At 42.8% G+C, this 22763-nt stretch overlaps 1 protein-coding gene and 1 long non-coding RNA gene across 8 annotated transcripts in view; one reads left to right on the top strand and one right to left on the bottom strand.

The window, feature by feature from the left end:
* Positions 1-22763, top strand: part of LOC308553649 — a 69079-nt gene that overhangs the window by 14663 nt on the left and 31653 nt on the right. For 3 of the 4 annotated variants that reach the window (XR_013998262.1, XR_013998263.1, XR_013998264.1), the window contains one exon: positions 13480-14248. This is a non-coding gene — a long non-coding RNA (uncharacterized lncRNA). Of the gene's footprint in view, positions 1-13479; positions 14249-22763 lie in introns of those variants that run through there. The other variant, XR_013998261.1, reaches the window with a different exon arrangement.
* ERLIN2 (ER lipid raft associated 2) lies at positions 232-18180 on the bottom strand. 4 transcript variants are annotated; one of them, XM_081129680.1, is made up of 12 exons: positions 18078-18180; positions 16722-16843; positions 15342-15423; positions 14283-14329; positions 12563-12624; positions 11973-12098; positions 8764-8837; positions 8547-8605; positions 7917-8008; positions 6697-6786; positions 4973-5052; positions 232-4559 (listed from the first exon to the last, which is right to left on the bottom strand). In XM_081129680.1, exons 2-12 carry the CDS (start codon positions 16826-16828, stop codon positions 4359-4361), a joined length of 1020 nt encoding a protein of 339 aa, XP_080985806.1. In that variant the 5' UTR covers positions 16829-16843; positions 18078-18180; the 3' UTR covers positions 232-4358. The 4 variants fall into 4 exon arrangements, with proteins under 4 accessions (XP_080985806.1, XP_080985805.1, XP_080985807.1 ...); XM_081129679.1 differs by having other exon boundaries at positions 17759-18095; XM_081129681.1 differs by lacking the exon at positions 18078-18180 and adding an exon at positions 17674-18058.

Raw genomic sequence — 22763 nt, 5'->3', positions numbered from 1 at the left:
GTGGTGTATGGATTCTTTAAAATTACAAACCTCTATAGCAGCTACCAAAAATTATACCATGTTCACAAATTAGTTGTTTATTGCTTCTACATTGATAATGGAGATATATATTCATTTGAATATGTTTTTAGGACAATTTTGTACTCAACTTACTAGGTAGGGATATTCTTTCTTTATGTCACCTATTCTAATATTAGTTATTGCTAAATTTCACTTTAATAAAAAAGTAAATACAAAGACTCATTTTATTTAGCAAGACTGAAAATAAAACTAAGACATAAGTTCACACCTTTGTTGTCCAAAACAATTCCTCTACTATCAACTCAAGGCAATTAATCCAGCAAATCATTCATTTATAGATTGATTACTATAACAAGAATCATTTTTCAGTTACAAAGGGGGTCATTAAGCCCTCAGGGCTCTTTCAAACTAGATTAAGTTTGATTATTCAATCACCTGTTTACATAAAAGCAGAAATGAAAAGGAATGGAGATCCTTGCCCTGGCCGGTGTGGCTCAGTTGGTTGGAAAGTGTCATCCCATGCACTGAAAGGTTCAATTCACGGTCAGGGCACATACTTGGGTTGCAGGTTTGATCCCAGGTTGGGGCGCATGCGAGAGGCAGCTGATCCATGGTTCTCTCTCACATTGATGTTTCTCTCTCTCTCCCTTCCACTCTCTAAAAATAAATTTAAAAAAAGGAATGGAAATATAAACACAAAATTACCTCTTTTATAAGAAAACAGAGTAGTGGTTAAGTTCATAGACAGAGTAGCTGCTAGCCAAGATACAGATGGTCCCCCACTTATGATTTTTTGACTTTATGATGGTGCCAAAGTGATATACGTAATAAATTTCATGATATATATAACACTTTATTATAAAATAGGTTTTGTGTTAGATGATTTTGCCCAACTGTAGGCTAATTAATGTGAGTGTTCTGAGCACGTTTAAGGTAAGCTATGCCAAGCTATGATGATAAGTAGGTTTAGGTGTATTAAATATATTTTCAATGTAATATCTGAGGAGAATCTGTACTTTTTATCCTCAAACTTAAATAGATAAGTCAGTAAATATGATGATCTTACTTCCAGTATTTCCTCTATAAATGATAAACTTATCAGTGTTGAAAGATAGATCCATAGAAATTGCAACAGAACATTTATAAAACATCTTTTTTGGGGTGAATATGCAGTAAGTATATTAGCTATTACTACATTTCACTTTAATAAAAAAGTAAATACAAAAACTCATTTTATTTAGCAAGAGTGAAAATAAAACTAAGACATAAGTTCACACCTTTGGTGTTGTACAAAACAGTTCCTCTAGCTATCAACCCCAGGCAATTAATCCAGCACATCATTCATTTACAGAGTGATTACTATAACAAGAACCTAATATTAGAATAGGAGATATAAACAAGAATTAAGTTCCTATGGCACCTCATCAATGTTATAACAAAACTATGTTGAATGAAACAATGTTAGTTGAGGACCTGCTGTACTGCTAAAATTCTTTCAGTGATTTTTTTCTCTCTCCCTCAACTTAATATGATTATAGATCCCTCCAAATTTATTTTATTTTAGTCATATAAAAATTAACAAACTTTGGCTTTTTTGCAAGCATTCTGTCCTTATATAAAAAAGTGATTAAAAACAGTACTGAATATGAATCACTTCTGTAAAGTTTAATGAGTGAGAAACATTCAACCAAGGTGACTTTTCCTTGGAAAATCTTACAAAAACTGAATTTTATAAACAGTTACCTCTTTTGATAGAAGTCCCATTTATAAATAGCAGCCACGACTTTACTGCCTACAAAATTGCAGGCTGTCACATTTTACATGTTTAGAATTCAAATGTTAAGGTCAGATTTTCTAGTAAGTGTTAAAGAAAGTCACAGATTGGTTAGTTGTCCCATGCTAAGGAAACAGCTGACTTCCATGATCATACTATTCAGGCAGGTACAGACTACCACTGGATTGGGCACTCTAACATTTATATTTTTGTTTAAAGAGGAAGCGACATTAACATTGAGGCGGGGTTAGGGCTGCAGAACTTTATGGAGGCTCTTCTGTGGTCAGAGCACCTGGTGCAAGGGACAAGATAGCACAGGATGTTAGTATTAGAGGCCTTCAGCATAAGAGCCTGAGCCAATGTGCTGCTGCAAGACACAGGCGTCCTCGCTCCTCCTCCAGCTGTAGCACAGGAAGGTCTCCTGAGCCGAGGTCACAAGTCTCAGAGTAGAGGGAGCAGACAAATATGTCAGTCAGGAACGCTGGACGTGACATGTTGCTCCTCAGAAGTGATCAATGGCATTGAAATGGGAGGAGGGTGAGTGTCTCTTAATAATGGATACCCTGTGTTGGTCTTGGGAGACTGATGGCCAAGGACTTCTGAGCATATTCAAATCCATCAATCCCAGGAACATTTGGCCGCCTGCACAAAGTGTGATCAGGACCAGCATATGAGAATTCTAGTTCCCAAAATTAGAAAAGAGAAGGGCAACATCCGACACTTTGTTTCTTCCTAGACAGGCTGAATGTTCCCCAAACTTGCTACTTAGGGAGCAAGCTGGCCTGAGTTCTGGGGCCATTTGATAAACTAGAAGTCTAGGCATGGGACCAAAACAGAGTGGGGATCTGAGCCAGAAAGCAGAATTCATAGTTTCACTGAGGGAAGAGGGGTATAGTGGGAGTATTTTTGGGGGTGGGGTTGGGGGTAGCTAATAACAAGGCCAAATCCTAAACCAGAGCTCATCATGCTCATCATGGAGAATAGCAACATGCTTGCAAATTCACTCCAGATAGCTGCCCTGTACCTAACAATTTGGTACAAAACTCAGGGCTATACAGGCTGGACCCCCACCCTCAACTCCAATTCCAGGGTATAGGAAAACCTTTCTTTCATGTTTGCTCTCCCCCATCCCAAATTTCCCAGAATGACTCAAACTTTTCCTAATTAGTAATGAGAAAGAAAACATCTGAACAGATTTGGATGCAGCCGTTCCAACCCAGGAACTTGGGCATGAACTCTGACTTGCACCCACACAGCTGTCTCTGGAGAGTGAACCTTCAGTCTGATTGCTGTGTGGCTGCCTGGAGCCTTGGATTTAAAAACACGTGTTATCACTACACTAGACAAACTCCTAGCACGAGCCATATACACTCAGATTAGAAAGCCTTTTGGATGACCCTCCTTTCTCTTCCAGAGGAGCTCTTCAATTTAGAATCTCCACAACAAAAAAAAAGACACTTGACCTCACCCTGGCTGGGTGGTCAGTGTCATCCATGCACCAAAAGTTTGTGGGTTCGATTCCTGGTCAATGCACACACCTGGGATAGGGGTTCCATTCCTGCTCCGGGCCCATACAGGAGGCAAATGATTGCTGTTTCTTTCTGACATCAATGTTTTTCTCTCTCTTTCACAGTCAAACAGAAACAAAAAACATATCCTTGGGTGAGGATTAAAAAAACCAAAAAGCCACTCGACCTCAAGGAACACAGTTTGCCAAGCAGGTCGTGTAGGGCTAATAGACATGAAGATCCCACGTTAGCAGCTATGAGACATTTGAGTTGTTTGCTCCTGTCTTCCTGATGCCAACTGGAACTAACAAACAGCTTGAGAGGAAAAACACACAACCCAAATCACAGAATAGGTGAAAAGTTTTAAAAAGAATTGTGGTGAGGACCAAGCCCTGAATCTGGCAATGCAGTCAGAAACCACCACTTTAAGCCGTAGGGCAAGGAGGACAGTGTGTAGAGAAAGGCTAGCAAAATCTAGCGCTGGTTCTTCCTTATGAGGGCTCAAGAAGCGCGCCTCTAAAATAACTCAGGTATGCACTGACAAAACCACCAGAAAGCTGCCCTGCGCCTGCTTCCCCACGGCTCTCCTGGCAAACTTACAAGCACATGTTTGCTCAGTTGTGAGCCTCTCCCACAGGCATCTCCCACCTCCGAGGCAGGGGTGAGAAATCTGGACCATGTGTTCCCAAATAAGGGAAATCAAATCACCTATAGGCAATACCTTCTATTTCCCTTGCTCCTTAATGATAGCATCCTTAATTAAGCCAACTTCAAAGGACACTAATTAGTGTCTGGAGGTCAACGGTCAAACCCATGGTTTACAAATCTTAACAGAAATCACATAACCTACTTACCTGAATAAAACCCCAAATCATCAATCCCTGCCCTCCCTTCCCAGGGGAATAGATTTAAGTCCATTTCTCCTTTTTTCACCACAGGATGTGGAAGACAGTCAAAGAAGGTAGTGTGAGAGGGAGGGGCATCCTAGTTCATCATTAAAAAATAAAGTTCTCTTTAAGTGTCATATTCATCTGAGGTTGTATAAAAATTTTGTTTCAATTCTCCTCGGTGTCTGCCTCTAAGAGTTCATCTTCTAAGCCAAAATTCAGCTTGTCAGCTAGCCCCTCAAACTGCTTGCCCAGACTGCCTGCAGAGTCCACGAACATGTTAGGGATGTCTTTGCCAAAGTAAATCTTGCTGTTGGAAGCAATGGCCTTGTACTTCATCAGCTGCAGATATTCAGGGGTTAGCTTCAGCTGCAAAAAAGTAAAAAGCAAAGAAGACTTAGGTGGAGCCAGATTAGAGAAACCATGGGTGGACCCCTTCACTTGTCATAAGGAGAGGGTCTTTGTCAAAGACATATGCCCACTCTCCTTTTCCTGGTCTCACTGCTACATTAGTAAAAGGGTAACCACTTCTCTAGGAGAAAGTCATCTCATATCTTCAGGGTCAGAGCTGCAAGAGTTTTAGGGGTTTCCATGTTTAACACAAAAATTACACTTCCATCAAGACACTGCTAAGGAAAAGGGAAGTACCTCTCCCACACAGTATAGCAATCACTAGAAGGGGCTTTGGGTGGTGACCTTCCAACACCGGGAACTCTCAAACAGTATCAGCATAAACTCAAGCACACATTCTCTTTGCCAGGAGGGCCTGGGCATTTGTTTACCTTATTAGCTTCGGCCATCTTCATAGCTGTATAGCACTCAGCATCAGCCTTCGCCTTCTCCCGGGCCAGAAACGCAGCATCTGAGGGGAGAATGCAGTGAACTGAAGTGCAGAGGCTACCAGAAGACGGGGTCTGGTCCCTGTAACTTTCCCTGGTTGCCTCTGTGACCTTGGGGAGACTGCCTCCCCCCTCTCCTCCATGCTTTGGTTTCCTCATCTGTGAAATAGGGGAAAAGTGCTGTGACAGCATCTCCCTGTGGTGAGGACTAGTCATGAGGAAGTCTGTTGCTCTGCCCAACATTTTATTTGACAGCATTATCTAGAAATGTACTGCCACCCAGAGACACTTCCTGTTTCTGCACTTACTACTTTTGTAGCTCCATGTCTGGGGAGGGACCCTGCCTCAACCTCCAGTTTCACAGCTTGCACCATCCCTCTTGTGCTACACAGCAAAAGCAAGAGATGCCCAAAGGAGGCTCTGAATACAGCCAGAGGCAGATCCACCCTAACACCGAATCCCATAAGCATAAAATAGTTTGGTCCCTCTCCAACTTCATTTCCCTTTTCTTTCCATCAATCATTTCAAAAAAGTTCTAATTAACAGTGGTTAAGCTGGCACAACTCTAAGAGACAAGCCATGGTTCAAACTTACACCTATTTGGATTAAGACCTGTTTAAAATTCCACTATGGAAGCAATATACTTTCTCAGTCTGCCAAGATTAGCTTTCTGTCAAGTTGATGCAAAATTTTTGATATTTACTTCCTTGCCTTGGGAATGAGGCCAGTCTCATCTGAGTAGTATCTGTAGCAAAAAGCCTGGGAGGAAAGGTCAGTCTGTGGGTGGGTTCTCACTACACACCCTCAGCGGGATCCTGGGTGAAAGGAGCCTGAAGTCTGGCTGCGTGTGACTGACTTAATGGTCCTTAGCACCTGATGCATGTACTTATAAGAAACAAAAATGTGTTGTTTTGCTAAGAGCTCCCTAATGAGGAGCTGCTGATCTGTAAAATCCTAACTGGTTCCCCAATAGGGCCCTGCAAAGCTCGGGAGGCTCTGTAAGGGTATAACTGGACACAGCACTTTGTAGCCTGAAGTTGGGCCTTCAGGTCCCCTTTCTGTCCTAGAATTTGTTTAATACTTATATACCACATGAAGGAAAAAGGTGGCTGATGGGAAGGAAGTGAGGGCTGAGGGGCAGGGAACTGAAGGTGAGTGATATTCAGAGAAGTCAGCCAAGGCATACTTCTGTCCATACTTCTGTTGCTGGTGCTGAAAAGGTGTCTTCTTACACCCAGCTTAACATCTACAGGGATCCTGAGAGTGGACTCAGAGGCCAGAGCTATGGTGCTTGCCACCTCCTGAAGAGGGGTAGGTAAGGCACGAGGGAGAGAGCTGCTTTTGGGCCCAGCTTCTTAGTTTACTTCTACTGCCAGACTGTGAGCTCCACGACAGCAGGGACGGTGCAACTTCCCTTTTCCTTATGCCTAACATGAGAGTGCCTAATGGCACGCAACTAGCATTTGCTGAATGAACAAATGCTCTCTGAAGTGGGAAATTAATGACAAATCTCCCCCAGAGTGAAAGCACAGAGAAAAAGTGATGTTCCAAAGAAATCAAGAGATCTTAGAACGGATGTTAAAAGAGCAAAGGAAATGATTCCCCCTCCCCCTTGCCACAGAGTGGGGTCTGAGGAAAATTCAGCCATTAATTTCACTTCTGCTTACCTTCAATTTCTGAAATCTTCTTCTCAGTCTCCTTCTCCATCACCTTCTGTCCATAGGTGATTTCTGCAACCTGAGCCACTTTTTCTGCCTCTATGTTAATGAAGTTGAGAAAAAGCTTAGAGCTCTGATATTTTCAAGAGTTTGACTCAATTCCATCTTTCACCTGATCAGAGGCCCTGAGGCAGGAGTGAGGGTAAGCTCAGATGAGAGTCCCTGGGCCCAGAGGATGGCTGTGACAGGGATACAAGGGTAGAGATGGAGTATACCAGTGCGTGCAGACCATGACATCAGTGCAAGATAGGAACTGGGGAGATGTGGGCCCCAGGGAGGAGAGTCATTACTCTAATGAAACAAGGAATAAGCCCTAACTAACCCCTCTTTTAAGTCACAAGGGTATTTCTCCCAAAGGAGTACTTTTAGGAATAAGGCACTCTCTGAAAAGCTTCTTCCTGCTACTTCCCTTTAGGAGGTAGTCAGGTTCGTTGTTGATAGTCCAATGTAGTAGTTAAGAACCCAGGTTCTGGAGCAGAGTCCTAGGATCTGAACCCCAGTTCCACCACTTAACTTGCCATATGACCTTGAACACATTATTTAACCTCTCTGTATTTCAGCTCTGTAAATAAGGTTAATGATACTGCCTCTCTCACCTGCTGGTTGTGAGGAGTGAGAGAATTTACATGTAAGTGCTTAGAAAAGTACATGGCTCATAGTAAATGCTCAATAAGTGTTAGCCATGATCGTTATGAATTAAGAATTAACAGTAACAGCTCCTTTTAAGAGATACGTGGCCCCTGGTCGGTGTGGCTCAGTTGGTTGGAGCATCATCCCCTACACTGAAAGGTTGTGGGGTCAATTCCCATTCAGGGCACATACCTGGGTTGTGGGTTCTATCCCAGGTCAGGGTGCATATCGGAAGCAACCGATTGAAGTTTCTCTCTCACATCAACATCTCTCTCTCTCTGCCTTCCTCTCTAAAATCAATAAAAAGCATATCCTTGGGTGAGGGGGAAAAAAAGATATATGGAAACTCAAAACTGATAACCCCTGGCCACCATCTGACAATTACAGCTTTGCTCTTAGGAGTATGAAAGCCACTCCTACGCATGGCAAGGGTTTGGAGAACCATGTGGTCTAACCGTGCCTAAGGCTTCCTCGACTCTCCCCACCATCCCCAGTCTTTCTGCCCTTAAAGGGGGGGTGTCACAGAACCACATCCAGACCAATGAGGGCCTTCTTCCGCTCTGTCTCAGCTTCTTTTTCCACCACCTTCTGTTTCTGGGCAGCAATGAGAAGCTTTGTCTTTTCGCTTTCCCTGGAGGAGAAAAAAGTATGCCGTTTCACAACTATGGAAAAGCATCTGAGGAACTTCACTGTCCCCTGGAGAAGCCAAACTCTTCTGAGGAGAGGCAAACTCTGATTTCTTATTCTCTCCTGGTAGGTTGTCCAATGTCCCAGGTAAAAGCAGATCTGTTGCAGACAGTAACATGGCTCTGCTCCTTCTCCAAAATAACTCATTTGTGGGAAATAGAGCATAATTTACTTTAGTGAAATGCACCTGTCTGCCCACTTAATTGTCTTTCTCTCCTATCTTCTTTGGCATGAGCCATGAAGCGCAAACAAGGCCCCCTGGCCCCTTTAAAAGCATCACTGCTCAAAGGGGCTTCTCCGTGGCTCTTAATCACAGTTACAGAACCCAGGTGACTGTCCTCACACGCCTGCTCCATCCTATAGTGCAATGGGCTGTGACAAATACTCAAGGAGGGGAATAAAAGCCTGACACAGCCTCAGTTAACTGAGATGGGAAGAGGTGGGAGAGAGTGGTAGTTACAGCTTAGGCTGAGGATACTCACATCAACTCGTAGTTTCTGCGGATCGCCTCAGGTATATTGGGCTTTGTCACCCGCACAGCCTGGAGAAGGAGAAAAAGAGCACCTGATGGGAAGGTGAGGGTGGTGAGGGACCCAAGCAGCTCCCCCTTGGTCCTTGATCTTCCTACATGGAAAGGACATCCCTTGAAAGAGGGGATGCACCTTCATCAGGGAACACTCCCACAGTGGCAATGCTTACTTGTATGACAAGCCCAGGGGCCATGGAAGTTAGGTCCTGCTGCAAAGCCAGTTTGAGATTTTCATCAATCTGATCTGGAATCAAGAAAGACAGGAAAAGGAGCTGTCACACTATCTAGGCAGGGTGGAGGGAAGTATGGAGATAGAGGTAAAGCTAAAACACCAGCTCGAGAATGCACCTCACAGGCAAAAGGTCCTCCCAAGGTAAAGTGCTTATCATAGCCCAGCAAACCTAAAGTTCTCCTGCAAGACTTTCAGAGCACTGTGCCTCTGCAGTCCCTCTACGCAGGCTAGGTGTGAGAGTATCCTTTTCCTGTGGCCTTGACAGAGAATCCCTAGGTTGTTGAAAATATCAGCCTTGCCCAAAAGGGAACTGAGCTTTAAAAAGAAAAAGAACAAACAATTCTAGCACATTTCTTGAATTAGGCAGCAGCCTGTTCCCAGACAACAGGAGCAAAACAGAAGGCAGGCACCCAGTTTTCATGAAGGAGGAAGATGGAATGGCTATGTTAGGTATTTTGAAAAGAGCCGAGCATATTAAATCGAGTAATTTTAGATGTTCCTAAAAGAAAAACAGATTCTGATGTCAAGGAAGCCCCAAGGAAGGCCATTTCCATTAGGAACTCCATCAAATGACACAAGGGGAAAATAAAATGTACAGTTCTGGAAGCGAGCCCAAGGCTTTTGATGTGTTGTTTGCTTTGGTCCTGATTCCTCTGCTTGGAATTCACATGTGGGTCATTTCACAGACAAGGGGAGGAAGAGCTAGGACTGATCCTCCTTCCAGCTGTGATCCCAGGAAAGCAGCACTAGGCCGCCTTCTCTGGCTGAGATCCTCAATAAGATCCCAAAGGGCACCAAGAAAAAGACTCCACGAAATCAGGCTCGGACATCTAAACTCAATCACCTCCCTCACTGTCAGCTGCCATCTGCCTTAAGTGGCCATTCTTGGTCACTTGTGCCCAAACAGGAGTCTGTGAGAAATAGCAAATCTAACTCCTGCCTTTTACAGATGCCCAAACTGAGGTCCATGGAAGTTGGGATGTGCTCAAGACAGTAGCAAAAATAATGAACTTGCTTAATTACTATGTTTTGATTACTAAGGTTTAAAACCGTATTCTTTCAGCTGTCATATCAGTGAGCAGGGGATTTTAATGTTTCCATGTATTGGATATGCTCTCACAAGCCTCTTAGCACCGAGGAAGAAATGCCCATAAAGGCAGTACCTTGCTTCTGACACTGGCCTAACAATTTCACAGCTAGAGATAAATATTACATTTCATATTTTCTATTTTAAATAGGATACCCACCAAACTTTAAGTGAGATGGCCTGTACTGTCTGTAAATTAATAACAACATAGTCATTTATCAGACCAAATTATACTGAGTCAAGGCAGAAACCTGTGGCCCTGGGCTGGTAACTTTAGGAAAATCTAGAAGGAATATTTGAAAGGTGGTTTATTACCATAGTAATACTGGTAACAAGTTGTTTATGTTACAGTTATGCTGATAAACCGCTGGCTAAGTTATACTATTAAGTATACACAAAGAGGTTCTTCAGGTAACCTTCTGAACAAGAACTAGATATTTTTATAAAATGGGCAAAGAGGCTGCATCAGAGTAAGCAGTGATGAGAATTATGCAGGCATGTTGAAAGTCAGGGCTAGGAGTCCTGAGAGGCAGGAACTAGAAAAAAACCTTTGATGATTAAGGAATAGGATTGGAGACTCCAGTTTCTCCTTTACAGATGCAAATATAGTCTTAGCCAAAACAGTGCTTGCAGGCAAGCATGAACTTTAAAAGGAAAAAAAAAATCTCAAAGCAAATATACTTTCTCAGCTCCTTTGTACAAGAAGCTATACTTTGCTAAACTATCAAGTTGATCTCTAAGACAATAAGAAGTTTTTTAATGCAAAACAATTTTATATTTTAATTTTCTTTTCATGGAAATTAGAGATCCTTTGTCTTTTGTTGTTTCAATGCTTTGAAATGTTCATTTAATGGCACAGGTTTGTAAACAATGGCTAGAGAGAAAACTAATGATATTTTATAAAATAATATCAGTTTGAGGTTAAAAAATAGCAAATTTACCAAATTTTTCCTAAAAGTACACTGAATCCAAACCCAATAAAAGACTCTAAACCCTACAGAGTGAATTTAGATTCATTTTTTACTGCAGAAAATTAAAAGTGATCCTGATGATTTCCCCAATCTGAAACACAGTGCAAAAGACTGCTTAATTAAAGTCATTGGCAATGTCAGTAATTCCTCCTTCTGTGTACTCTAAAAATGTTCTCACTTGGTCCTTTTTATGAAGATTCCTGGGAAAAACCACTGTTCAGTCCTAGTGTCAAGAATAGTTGTACTATGGGTTGAAAAATCCATTTAATTTTAGCACTGGCTACCAGAAAACTTCTAGCAGCAAGTTTATAAATAGAGCATTTTACCACCAAAGAGCTATAACAATTACTGAAATGTTTCCTTCCTTTGTTGAAGTCAGGCTGTGTTTACTTTGATCAGGTAAGAAGGACAAGAAATGTCTACTTAAGCATGTGGATCCTTTTTGTTTTAAGCTTTTTCCTATTCATCTCTGTAGGCACAGGGTAAACAAACAAATAAATAAATACCCCCCCCCCCCCAAAGGTTCTGGGAACTGTAAGTAGCTATGGTCCTTGTCCCACTTCTAGAATTAGAGGTGAGCTGTCTTATTCTCTTCACCCTTTCCTGGGTGCCTTTCATTCAGTGTGATGGATTGGAAAACACACAAAGTGATGGCCAGAAGAGGGAGGTTCTAGCTTCAGCTGCTACCAACTAGCTCTACGACTTTCTTTGTGGCTGGGTACCCTTATCTTAAAATGAGGATGTTGGGCAGGATAATCTCTAAGGTTCTTTTAGAACTGAGTCTGTCTTCATACCAGAATGATGTTTTAGGGACCGTGGAAACATATTTCCATTCCAGCCCTCTGATTCAGGCCAGGAGTGAGGTCTGTAGTTTACTATTACTTCTGTGCCCAAAGCTCAACCACTCTCATGATCTTCCATTATCACCAGCATTTTCTAGGAATGTCCTTTGTGACCAGTTCCAGAGCACTGGATCCTTTAACACCTTCTGTCCAGCAGTGCCCATCCTACCCTGTGGGTAGCTCAGAAGTAGGCAGTGGGGGGAAGCAGGGCTGCTAAGGCAGGCTCTGATCACAAGAGACTTCTTACCGAAGAGCTCAATGTAGACCTCCTGAAGTGTATGCACACTGCAGAACTGGTTCAGTTCGTGGTGGATCTTGTTGAAGATGAGGGCCTTGTCGTAGTCGGCAGTGTAGTTCTTCACTATGTCATACACTGGGAGGGAGAAGAGAGTTCAGATAAAGAGGCAGGGCTCAATATACAGAGGGACAGACTCATATATAGAGCAGGCTGACAGCTGTGGGGAAGTTGGGTGGTGGGAGTGGAAGGATTGGGCAGAAAAAAGAAAAAAAATAACAGACAGGGACAACAGTGTGGTGATTGACGGGAGGAGGGGTGGGGGGGAGGTGGAGGAGGGTAAAGGGGGATAAATGGTGATGGACGGAGACTTGACTCGGGGTGGGGAACACACAATACAGTGTACAGATGATGTGCTGTGGAACTGTGCACCTGAAACCTGTATAATTTTGTTAACCAGTGTCACCCCAAAAAATTTAATAAAAAGGGAAAAAAACTTGCTCTGACATAGCAGCTCTCCCTTCCTGAGGTGCTGCTACAGACACTGGGGTGGCATGTTGGAAAAAGTGAGCTGGTGGTAAGGGTCAACTGGAAAACCATACCTGCACTGGGGACCAGGAAGTTCACCACTTCAATTCTGTCAAAGTAGATCATCACACCACCACTATTTGAGGAAGAATGGACAAAAAAGTCACTAGTAAGCTCTGGACTACAGTGCCTTAGCAGAAAAGGAGAAGAGTTCCCGGGAGGGCAGAGGCATGTCGGACCTACAAGATCTTTAGAGCTTATAGCAATATGACCTCCTGAGAAATCACACCTCCTAAAAATAATTCCGTAAAGAAAAAAGTGAAACTTTTGATATGCCACTAAGAAAAGAGTAGTTCATATCTTCTGAATCCACAATGCGTTTTGACTAAAACAATCAATTGAAGGAAAAAGACTAAAGAAGGTTGAGGAGTGCTCAAAACCTAAAAGGTCACTGGAATTTTATGGTCACTGTTTCTCACTTTGTCTTCACCATCACTTTAGTTCAGCACTTCCCCTTTCCCCCAAATATTCATTATACAAAAATTTCAAACATACAGAGAAGTTGAAATAGTAGAACTAAAATCCATTTCCCAGCACTGAAATTTAACAGTTGTTAACATTTTACCTTATTGATTGATCTTTTTTTTCCTGAACATTTCAAAATAAGTTACAGTCATGATACTTCCCCCATAACACTTTAGCAAGGATCACCTGAGAATAATGACATTCTCCTACACAGTCACAAAGCCATTCCCAAAGCTAAGAAAATCAGCAATAATTCCTAATATTACCTAATACCCAGGCATTCAAATTTCCCCAGTGATTCCTATTATGCACTGAATTGTGTGCTCTCCCAAATCCATATGCTAAAACTTTAACCCCCAATGTAACTATATTTGGAGATAGGGCCCTTAAGGAGGTAATTAAGGTTAAATGAGGTCATAAGGGTGGGGCCCTAACTGATCTCTTTCTCCTCCACTCCCATGTACAGAAAAAAGGCCGTGTGAGGACACAGCAGGGTAGCCATCTGCAAGCCAGGAAGAGAGGCTTCACCAGAAACCAACCCTGCTGGCACCTTGATCTTGGACTTTGAGCTTCTATAACTGTGAGAAAATAAATTTCTGTTGTTTAAGCCATCTAGCCTGTGGTATTGTTATGGCAGCCCAAGCTGACTAATAAAATTTCATCAAGGCTTTTACAGCTGTTAGTTTTGGACCAGGTTCTAATTAAGGGTCACCATTGCATTTGTTTGTCTTTTAAGTCTCCTTTTCAACCCAATGTCCCTCCAAATACAACTTTGTGCCAAGATTAGACCTGTTATCCTGTGGGATGTTCCAATTCTGGACCTGTCCAAATGTTTCCTTGTGGTGTTTACTTTGCGACTCTATCCCAGTTTAGACCTCCTTTGCTTTTCAGCCAGACCACTATAGTGGTGTCATCTTCGGATTTCCTGCCCCTAGGCCCTCCTCCACCATTAAGACATTCTCTGTAGTTAGTTATGCTACAGTTATTTTCCTCTATCAAGTCATTTATCTGCTAAAAGCCTTTAGAGGATCCTCACTTCTAAGAGATAAAGTTCCAAACTTCTTACAGCATTTGAAGCCCTCCTAAATCTAACTTCTGCGATTTTCTCTACTGTACTCTATCCCCTAGTGGAATCAGAACATAGGGAGCTAAGGGGCAGGGAACTTGGTAAAACCAAGGGGTGCCTCCCTTTTCACTGTCTCTTATTGCAGCGAGCCCGAGAGTCCTTCCTGTTATTTGTGCCTAACAGCTTTATTCCAGGCACCTTACCTAGTCCCACAAGGTACATTCTTCACCTCATCGGTCTGCAGCGTGGTCTGGAAATAGAGGAGATATAAAATGCTGTAAGATGGGCAGTGACAAAGTAACTTATTTTTAGACTCCCAAATGTCCTTGTCTTTGAATACCTATTTGGGTTGCGCTTTGTTTTTGTTAAACATCGATACCCCTCTGAATCCTCCTGACTTACAGGGTATGAGACTAACCAAACAAAGGTACTTAGCCAGCTTCTACTGTAAGTGAATGATCATATAAACGAGCTGGGTAATAATGGTTTAGTGAAAAAGACCCTGGACTAGGAATCCTAAGGTCTGTGTTTACTTCTACCTCTTTCATTTACTGGTCTTGAAACAGATTCTTTACTTAACCTGCCTCAGCCTATAAGACCTGCTCAACCCATTCTCACAATTACTGTGAGACCCAAGTGAGATAATGTGCATAAATGCACTTTGAAAACCATAAAGCAGAGTACATGGCAGAAGAAACTTATAAGGAAAATGTTGGTGAAGTATCCCAGGATACTGGACATACTTCATAGATGGCTTGTCTAACTTAGCTAGGCTTTAGATCTGTCATAAGTAGTCCTACTCCTATTTTAGATGTCATTTCCCTTCACCAAGTTCAACTTCCCTCATCTTTCCCCAAAATTATGTTCACATCTCTGAAGTTCAAATAAGAACCAGCAAAATTACCATATTTTACTTCCAGTTATCTTGCTAGCCTGTGAGTTAAAACATAGACACACACTCTACTTTTCCTTCTATACATTCAAAACAGATTCTTCTCTGGCTTTGTCTTGAAGTGAGGAAATACTTCCTAGCTGGAAATGATGGGCCAAGGCAAGGACTCCATTCAATGATTTCAATAATCAAGTAAAGCTCCAGAGTTAATGGCCCATGGAGCCTCATTCTTTATATATGTAAAACTTATTCTTAAATGATTCCTTGAAAAGGCATTATACTTATCTAATGGCTAAATAATTCCAAATCAGCCATTAGTCAACACCCAAAATCTGCAGTTGTCCAGCCATACCACACAAGCCAAGTATACCTGCACAGACTTATATGATGTGATGAAAGGGAGCATGAGATGGAAACCAGGGCCACTGGTAGAAGTCAGCAGGGCACCACCTCTGCAGAGCAGAAGAGAGACACAGGTTCAGTTTAGCAAGACTGATATTCCATTGATATTCTTTGGGCCAACTTTCCCTTCAGCCACATAAATGTTTAATATAGAGTGACAAGTGCCAGAGCCACATCCACAGATCCCTTCCTTCCTCCCGGCTAGACCCTAATATTCTAGGAAGCCTAATGCTAAAACATAAAACCACTATTCATGCTTTTGCAGTGAGAAAAACAGGCACTCAGACTAAGTGGAATAAAGACAGCAGAATCCCTGGTTATACTTGAGAGGAAGTCTGTTTTACTTTGTTGTGTCTGTTGAACTTGTGGCAATCTATTTGGGCACTTAAATCCAGTAATACAGTTATCAATGAACTGCACTAATGTTGGATTCCAGTGACATCAACACCGAAAGAATAATTTTAAGTACACTTTACAAATCATTTTAATATATATTTTTGGAAGTACAGTTACCTTTCTAATCAACTTGAATGTAAATGTTAGTAAAATTAAAGCCTTTTTTGGGGACATATAAGCAGATGGCAGGGAGAAATAATTAAAGGGGAGTGGGAAACCCAACCAGACTTTTAGAACTTGCTAGTGGCAATCCAGGAATAAGCATCATAGGGCACATAATAAGATGGGGTCATAAATACTTAAAGCAAAAAACTTGGTTATGGAGATTACTAAAAGGAAAGTAATCCAAGACTTGTAAGTGCTTCTTTGCTTTACATTATGAAGTTAAAGATACATTAAAAAAAAAAAAAGTAATAAAATAAACAGTGACATAATGAGCTCCTTTATTATAAGAACTATCCTAGAACTATCCTAGGGTTTGCCTTGATTGATATGAATCAACCTTCAGGCTCTTTCATTTTTCCTGAAATGTTAATTTTAAAGAGTAGGTTCAAATTCATAGAGCAGAATTCTCAAGTTGCCATCAAGAACTGGTCCTCATCATTGGTAACCTGTGGCACCAAGATGCTGAGGGATATAGGAGAAAACAGTATTTCAGAGATAATCCGCAAGGAGCTCTGGCTGCCTTTAGGTTTTTGTCTCTAAATCTCTATATACAATTATCAATTCCCATTCCATCAACTTAGACTACTAAGCTTTATATTTACATTTATGTGTCTGTGTACACACACACATATTCCCCTTCCCATGGTCACTAACACAAAAGCTCAGTCTAAAAGACTTCCACATTCAACAAAATATAAACATAGATATTCAGCCAAATCTGCTAGACAGTGACTAGGAAAGAGTCATTTAATAGGAAGTTGCAAGCTTCTCCCTGTCTCTGCCTTACCTGTAATATACCCCAATATGTCCCTCTTCTATCTTGTGCACAGCTGAGAAGAGAGCTGCACAAAAGAAACTGGTAGCCACAGCCACAACCGCTCCCAACTGAGCCATCAGTGAACCTTTATCCTAGGGAAAAAGATACAGGAAGATGTGTATGGTTTGCAGTGCAGGAGACAAGCTGTGACAGCAAGAGCACCTCACCAAGCTGAGCTCCCTGGAAGCAGCTCATATCCAGCCTGTTGTATTATGAACAGGAGGCTATATCTACAGATCTCTCCATCCTTGCTCTCAGTCAACATTCCCAATCCTTAACTGTGGAATTCTATTCCCCACCTCGTGGGAGAGGCAGTGGTTCCCGAAAGAGCTGTGTCCCAAGGGAGAACCAGTGCCAACTGGGCAGCGTTCAGAACACAGCCTTCTCTTCCTGTGAACACGAATGTGCTGTCATTGGAACCACTCACACTAGTAAAAGGGAAAGAGGCAGCTGCAGTATGTTGGCCTAAATTACAGAGGAAGTCAAACGACAGGCAGTTGTGGCATGTAATTCTGGTCAGAGCCTCCCGGTCCTAATTGCCTGCCACTTCAAAGGAAACCATTATTTACTCCTTTCAGATGGGGGAGCACAGAGACAGCATGCAGAGTTCCAAGGTGGGATTCTCTGGCCTTCCGCCCACCTCCCCAGTTACTCCTTTGGCCCTAAATGGAAGAGGGCTCTGAACAAGATCGAAGCCACACTCCCTCCCATATACCTCACTGGTATTTAGCTCTCAACAGGTCTCCAAGCCCACGGTTAGAGAAAGGGGGTTCCCCAGGCTGGGAAGACTCTGGACTCCTGGGTCCAACTGCGTTCGGGCACCAGGATGCTAAAGAGTTGGCATCTAGAGACTCATTTCCTGAACACTGAATGATCTGGAAAAACTAGGGTAACTGACACCAAAGTTCACAGTTAGGCGTGCCTGGGCCAACCCACGCAGGGCGTGGACTCTGCCTCGTGGGTCTAAGAGAAGTCGGACGCGGACATCTGCGAGGCGCTTATTTTACCGTGGCGGCCTCCCTCTACGGATTTGCAGCTGCGTCCTTTCTGCAAATGGCCTTCCCTTCCGATGTCACCCCCGGCCCACCTTGCGCCCCTTCCGAGAGAAGGTCGCGCATCCCAGGAGCCCTGGATAGGGGCTGGGGCTCCCAGAGCCTCTGCTCGGTCCCGCTTGGGAGCTAGCGAGAGAGATTCGGGAGAGAAAGGGGCTGCTTTCTCGCTGATGGAGAAGAGGCTGCAGGAGTGGGCCTGGGAGAAGCGCTCATCGGGGCGGCCGGGAGCCGCAGCTAGGCCCTGCGCACGCACTAAGGGGCGGGGGCCGCGTACCAGGCTGTCCCTCCAGGCGCTCCGTACTCCTCCGAACCCCCTTGCAACCGCAGAAACCGCCACACCCCTCAGCCCGCCACTTCCTTCCGGACCCGTCGCTTCGGTGACGTTATTAGTTCACGCGAGAAGACCACACCCCCTTATCGCCCTACTTCTTCAGCCCCGCCCCCGTGCTCCGAACGTGCAGTGTCCACGGATGGCCGCCAGGGGGCGCCCGCGACAAGGTCCGGGCGGTCCAGGATCTGGGTTTAGGATTTCAGGGTTGGAGTGGTGCGGGGGGCGCCTGGGGAGTGACCCTTGGGAGGATGCGAGTGGTGCTGAGCTCGTCATTTTCCGACGTTTTGGTTTTGGAGATTGCCCCGGATTCCCCTCCACATTAGGTCAAGACTTGTTTTTTGTTTTTTTCTCTGGAGCAGGTACCAGCGATTTGCAACAGTTTTTAGCCCTCTGCTCTCCGCTTTTCTGCGGCACCGCTCAATGAAACATCTTTTAAATGTGCAGATTAGCACCATTAAGTGACTAATCAACAGTCCCTACTTTCAATTGCCCTTTATACTTTTGTAGGATCTTTGGCCTTTGAGGGCCCCACAGCATCATAAAGTAGATTAAGGAGGAATTATTCCAATTTTAGTGGACAAAATCTAAATTCAGTGAGATGCGAGGGTAACCGTGGATGAAAGCCTCCTTGGCGCTTCCTTAATACCGGGAGCTTAATTAACTGCCTTTGTAACTCCTGCTACAGATCCCAGGGGTTTGTGCACCTCCTTGTCTCCCTGGCTAGACTGTCAGTTCTCCGAGGGCAGGGCCTGATCTTCCCTTCAGCACACAGGGTACTTAAGTGCTCAGTAAACACCGACTGAATAGTGGAACCAGCACCAGGATCCAGGCTTTGTGTCTCCTACTCTAAGGGCCTCAAGTTGTCCACAGCCTTCACTGTTGAGCAGCATCATATTGGGACATTTCTAATTCAGCCACTGAAGTTATTTTGTTTGCAGAAGAGAGAGAGTCCACTTAATTATAGCCTTCAGTAAATGAAAAGCTTTTATAACAGACGGCAAGCTGACGGTGTTAGATTTAGGACCCAGGAAAAAGGAAAATGTAGGTTTCCCAGGCATGGCTGCTTGGGTTTCGCCTGGAATCACCCTGGGTTTGTTCTGGGTGAGTTTGTGTTAGAAAATTTCAGCATTATATGGTTAAGTCCACACAAGTGGGCTGCATGGTGCTGACTGGGAATTCTGTGCCCACCTCCCCCATAAATGAGGGCCTCTCCTCTCCCCACCTTGTCCCTACAAATCCCCTCTAACCCCTAGTTGGCCAATCTCCTGATTGATACTATATCGCAGCCTGCATGCTTAATAAATGTTTATTTTATAGTTGAATGAATAATAGAAATGGAAATATTGGGGTTTATCAGGCCCAAGGAATGGGGCTTAACCTGAAGCATAGTTGTAATTTAAGAATTTCCTGACTATTAAACTTGGTAATGAACTATGAGCAGAAGTGGAATTTTGTTCTCAGGAGGCTTTTTACCAGGCTTGAGTTGTTTAGTTGTGGCCCTGCCTAGAGGCATGGGTTTGACTTTAGTAGATCATTTGAGAAAATCCCTTTCTTAAGAGACTTGTGATTGTTATGACTCTGTATCCAAAGTGATCATGCAGGTAAGTCTGTCATGATTTATTTAACAATTAAAAATCCATTTTAAAAAAAGCTTGCAGTATAGTGGTTAAGCACAGATATTCCACAGTCAGTCTGCCGGGATTTAAATCCACCCCCTCCCCCAGCTTCTTATTAGCTGTGAAATCTTGGGAAAATCATTTAATCTGTTTGTGCCTCAGTTTCTTCATATGTAAAATGGGGGTAATAATAGTATGAACCTGTTGTTAGGATTAAATGACTGGTTAAGAAAAGCACATACAATGTTTGGCACATTTTAAAGGTTTATTGTGTTAGTTGTTGCTGTTTTATTTTTTTAAATTAAAAAAAAAATATTTTTTTATTGGTTTCAGAGAGTGAAAGGGAGAGGGAGGGAGAGAGAGTCAGAAACATCAATGATGAGAGAGTCATGCCCCCTGCTGGGGATTGAGCCCAAAACCCTAAACCCAGGCATGTTGATTCCCTGATTGGGAATCAACAACGGCTGAGCCACACCAGTCACACAGCTGTTGCTGTTTTAAATTGCAAATTCCCTTAATGTGTTCTTACCTATTTGTGGATTCAGATTATTAATGTAACAGAAGGTGAAAGGTAAACTCAAAGTTATGTGATATTGAGTGATAACCAAATGAAATGATACCTCAAGATATTTATAATACAGATTTCATAAAGCGTTATTGAGTGCTGTCCATGTACCAGGCCCTATGCCTTTCTCATTTGATATAATTTTCACATCAGCCCTTTGAGTTCAACTCCATTTTAGAGGAGGAAGTTGAAGCTTAGAGAAGTTAAAAATTGCCCAAGATCATGAAGCTTGTAGATTGCAGAGGCAGATTCATATGGCCCAAGTCTATTTCTTCATTATAGTAAATGAATTAGAAAATAATGATTCAACTTAACCCCCCCCCCCCCATTAATTTCACATGTAACCTTTTAGGAATGTAGAATAGTGGTCAGAAATTGTGAAACTTTAAACTGGGCCAGTTCATTTTGCAGTTGTAGGCTGAAGCAGGATAAAAGAAATACTCCCACCCTGGCCATCCCCTACTCCCCATCTCTGGATGCTGCTTGATTAGTCCTCCAACAAGCTAACTGGTGAGAGTGCCACTCTAAAGAGAGAAGAGACCCCTTCTTTCACAATTAGAGCCCTTATTAATAACTGGTTTCACCCCAAAGAAACCAGGCAACTCTTAAAATGTTTGGCTCCAGTTTACTTATATCACAAGATTTGCCTTTTCTTGTTTACTTTGTGCCCTAAACAGAGAATAGAGGTTGTCTTTCAGGACATTCGATCCCAGCAAGATTTTGGTGAGCTTGGGGGAAGAGGAGTGAACGATGTCCTTCATTATTAAGAGGGTTACTTAGAACTTTTCCCTTTTATTTTCAGTTGAAAAAACCAGAATTGTTGCCTTCTAACAATAAAAGGACATTTGCTTGGGGCTAGTGCTGTTTCCTAGAATGAATTCTATAAAGAGGAAATCATGAAAAAGAAAATGGAGTTGGAAGTCAGTTGGAAGTCACCTAAAGATCACTTTGTGATTATTTTTACAGCTTTATTAAGGTATAATTGACATACAATAAAGCCCATATAAAGTGTACAACTTGATAAGTTTTGACATACCTGTGAAACCATGACCACAATCAAGATAATGAACACATGCTCATGCCTCCAAATTTTCTCATGCCCCTTTGTAATCTCTCCCTCCACCTTTCTCCATGACCTGTTCCCCCATTTCCAAGCAACAACTGATCTGCTTGTCGCCATAAATTAGTTTGCATTTTGTAGAATTTTGTACGAATGGAATCATATAGTATATACTCTTTTTGGGGGAAGACTGTTTGGCTTTTCTCTTTTTTACCAGAATAATTATTTGGAGATTCATCCATGTTGATGAGCATATCAATAGTCCACTCCCTTTCATTACTGTGCAATATTCCATTGCACAACTATACAATTTGTTTACCCATTCATCTGTTGATGGACATATACATTGCTGCCTGTGATTTTAACCCAATCCATTTATTTCATTCACGGAGGAGCAGAGGGCAAAGGGGAGGAAGTCTTCATGGAGGGGACTTGGTTAGAGTCTACAGTGCATTTGGGAAATTGTGAGAAAGCAGCCTGCTATCCTGGGAAACTGTGCCAAGAGGCCTGACAGTTTGAAGTGTGGCCCAGTCTGCTTTGCCTGGGATGACTGTTCTTTTGACATCTCTGAATCCATAATAATACTAGGAATTGGAATAAAAAAAGATTGTATAGCATTTTGTCTGCATATATTTATCTATACATCTCTCTGTGTCATTGATAGACTCCTTTTGTCATAGACAAAGAGATACCTTATGTACTTAGTATGTGAATCTCAGAGGATGAGGGAAACCATGTTCCATTCTAGGCTTGTCCGTCTGGACTCTTAATCTCATTCCTTCTCTGTCCTCAGGGTCCTAGAGCCTTCAATGATCTCCTTACTCTACCAGCTCTTTAGCTGCAGCCTGCAGTCTTGCGCAAGTCTCCCCCCACCCCAGGCCCCTCCATCAATCCTGCGCAAGCCTCTAGTTCTCACCTGATTTCTGTCCTTCCTTTCCAAGCAAAGTGCTTTAAAAAGTCCCTTAAGGTGGCCGCCTTTACTTCCTTACTTTCCATCCCCTTGTTCTTAGTCCCCAGTCCCTTTCTCCGATGCCCTTGGTACTGTTCACCTACCTACCCTTTAATGCTTAAACCTCCCTACCCTTGGCCTCCGTGGATGAGCCTGTCCCTCATGGTTTCCCTCCTACTTGTCCAAATATTGCCTTTGAAGTCTCCATCATGGGCTAATCCTCACATATTTCTCAGAACTCTATCCTTCACTCACTGCTCCTCTTTCTCTACCTTCTCTTTCTGGAAGATCTCTTGTGCTCTCAATATTCTAATTATGTGGTTGCTAATGACTTGCCCAAATGCTTATCAATAGCCAAGAGTTACAGACTAGAATTTCTTTGGATGTTGGAGGGGGATAAGCCAATCATGTGTCAAACTGAACTCATAGTTTCTCTCAA

This window comes from Miniopterus schreibersii, assembly GCF_964146895.1.
Source record: "Miniopterus schreibersii genome assembly, chromosome: 2".
Classification (NCBI taxonomy): domain Eukaryota; kingdom Metazoa; phylum Chordata; class Mammalia; order Chiroptera; family Miniopteridae; genus Miniopterus; species Miniopterus schreibersii.
Note: the sequence above shows the minus strand (reverse complement) of the source record. Positions and strands in the feature narration are given on the sequence as shown.

What these genes read in the sequence shown, in the direction of transcription:
- ERLIN2 (XM_081129680.1), bottom strand. Translation starts at nt 16,828, where the DNA reads ATGGCTCAGTTGGGAGCGGTTGTGGCTGTGGCTACCAGTTTCTTTTGT. An exon ending in GGTCTACATTGAGCTCTTCG is followed by an intron (nt 8,838 to 11,972) that starts GTAAGAAGTCTC and finishes TCTTGATTCCAG; the next exon opens with ATCAGATTGATGAAAATCTC. An exon ending in GAAGATTTCAGAAATTGAAG is followed by an intron (nt 5,053 to 6,696) that starts GTAAGCAGAAGT and finishes TTCTCCCCTCAG; the next exon opens with ATGCTGCGTTTCTGGCCCGG.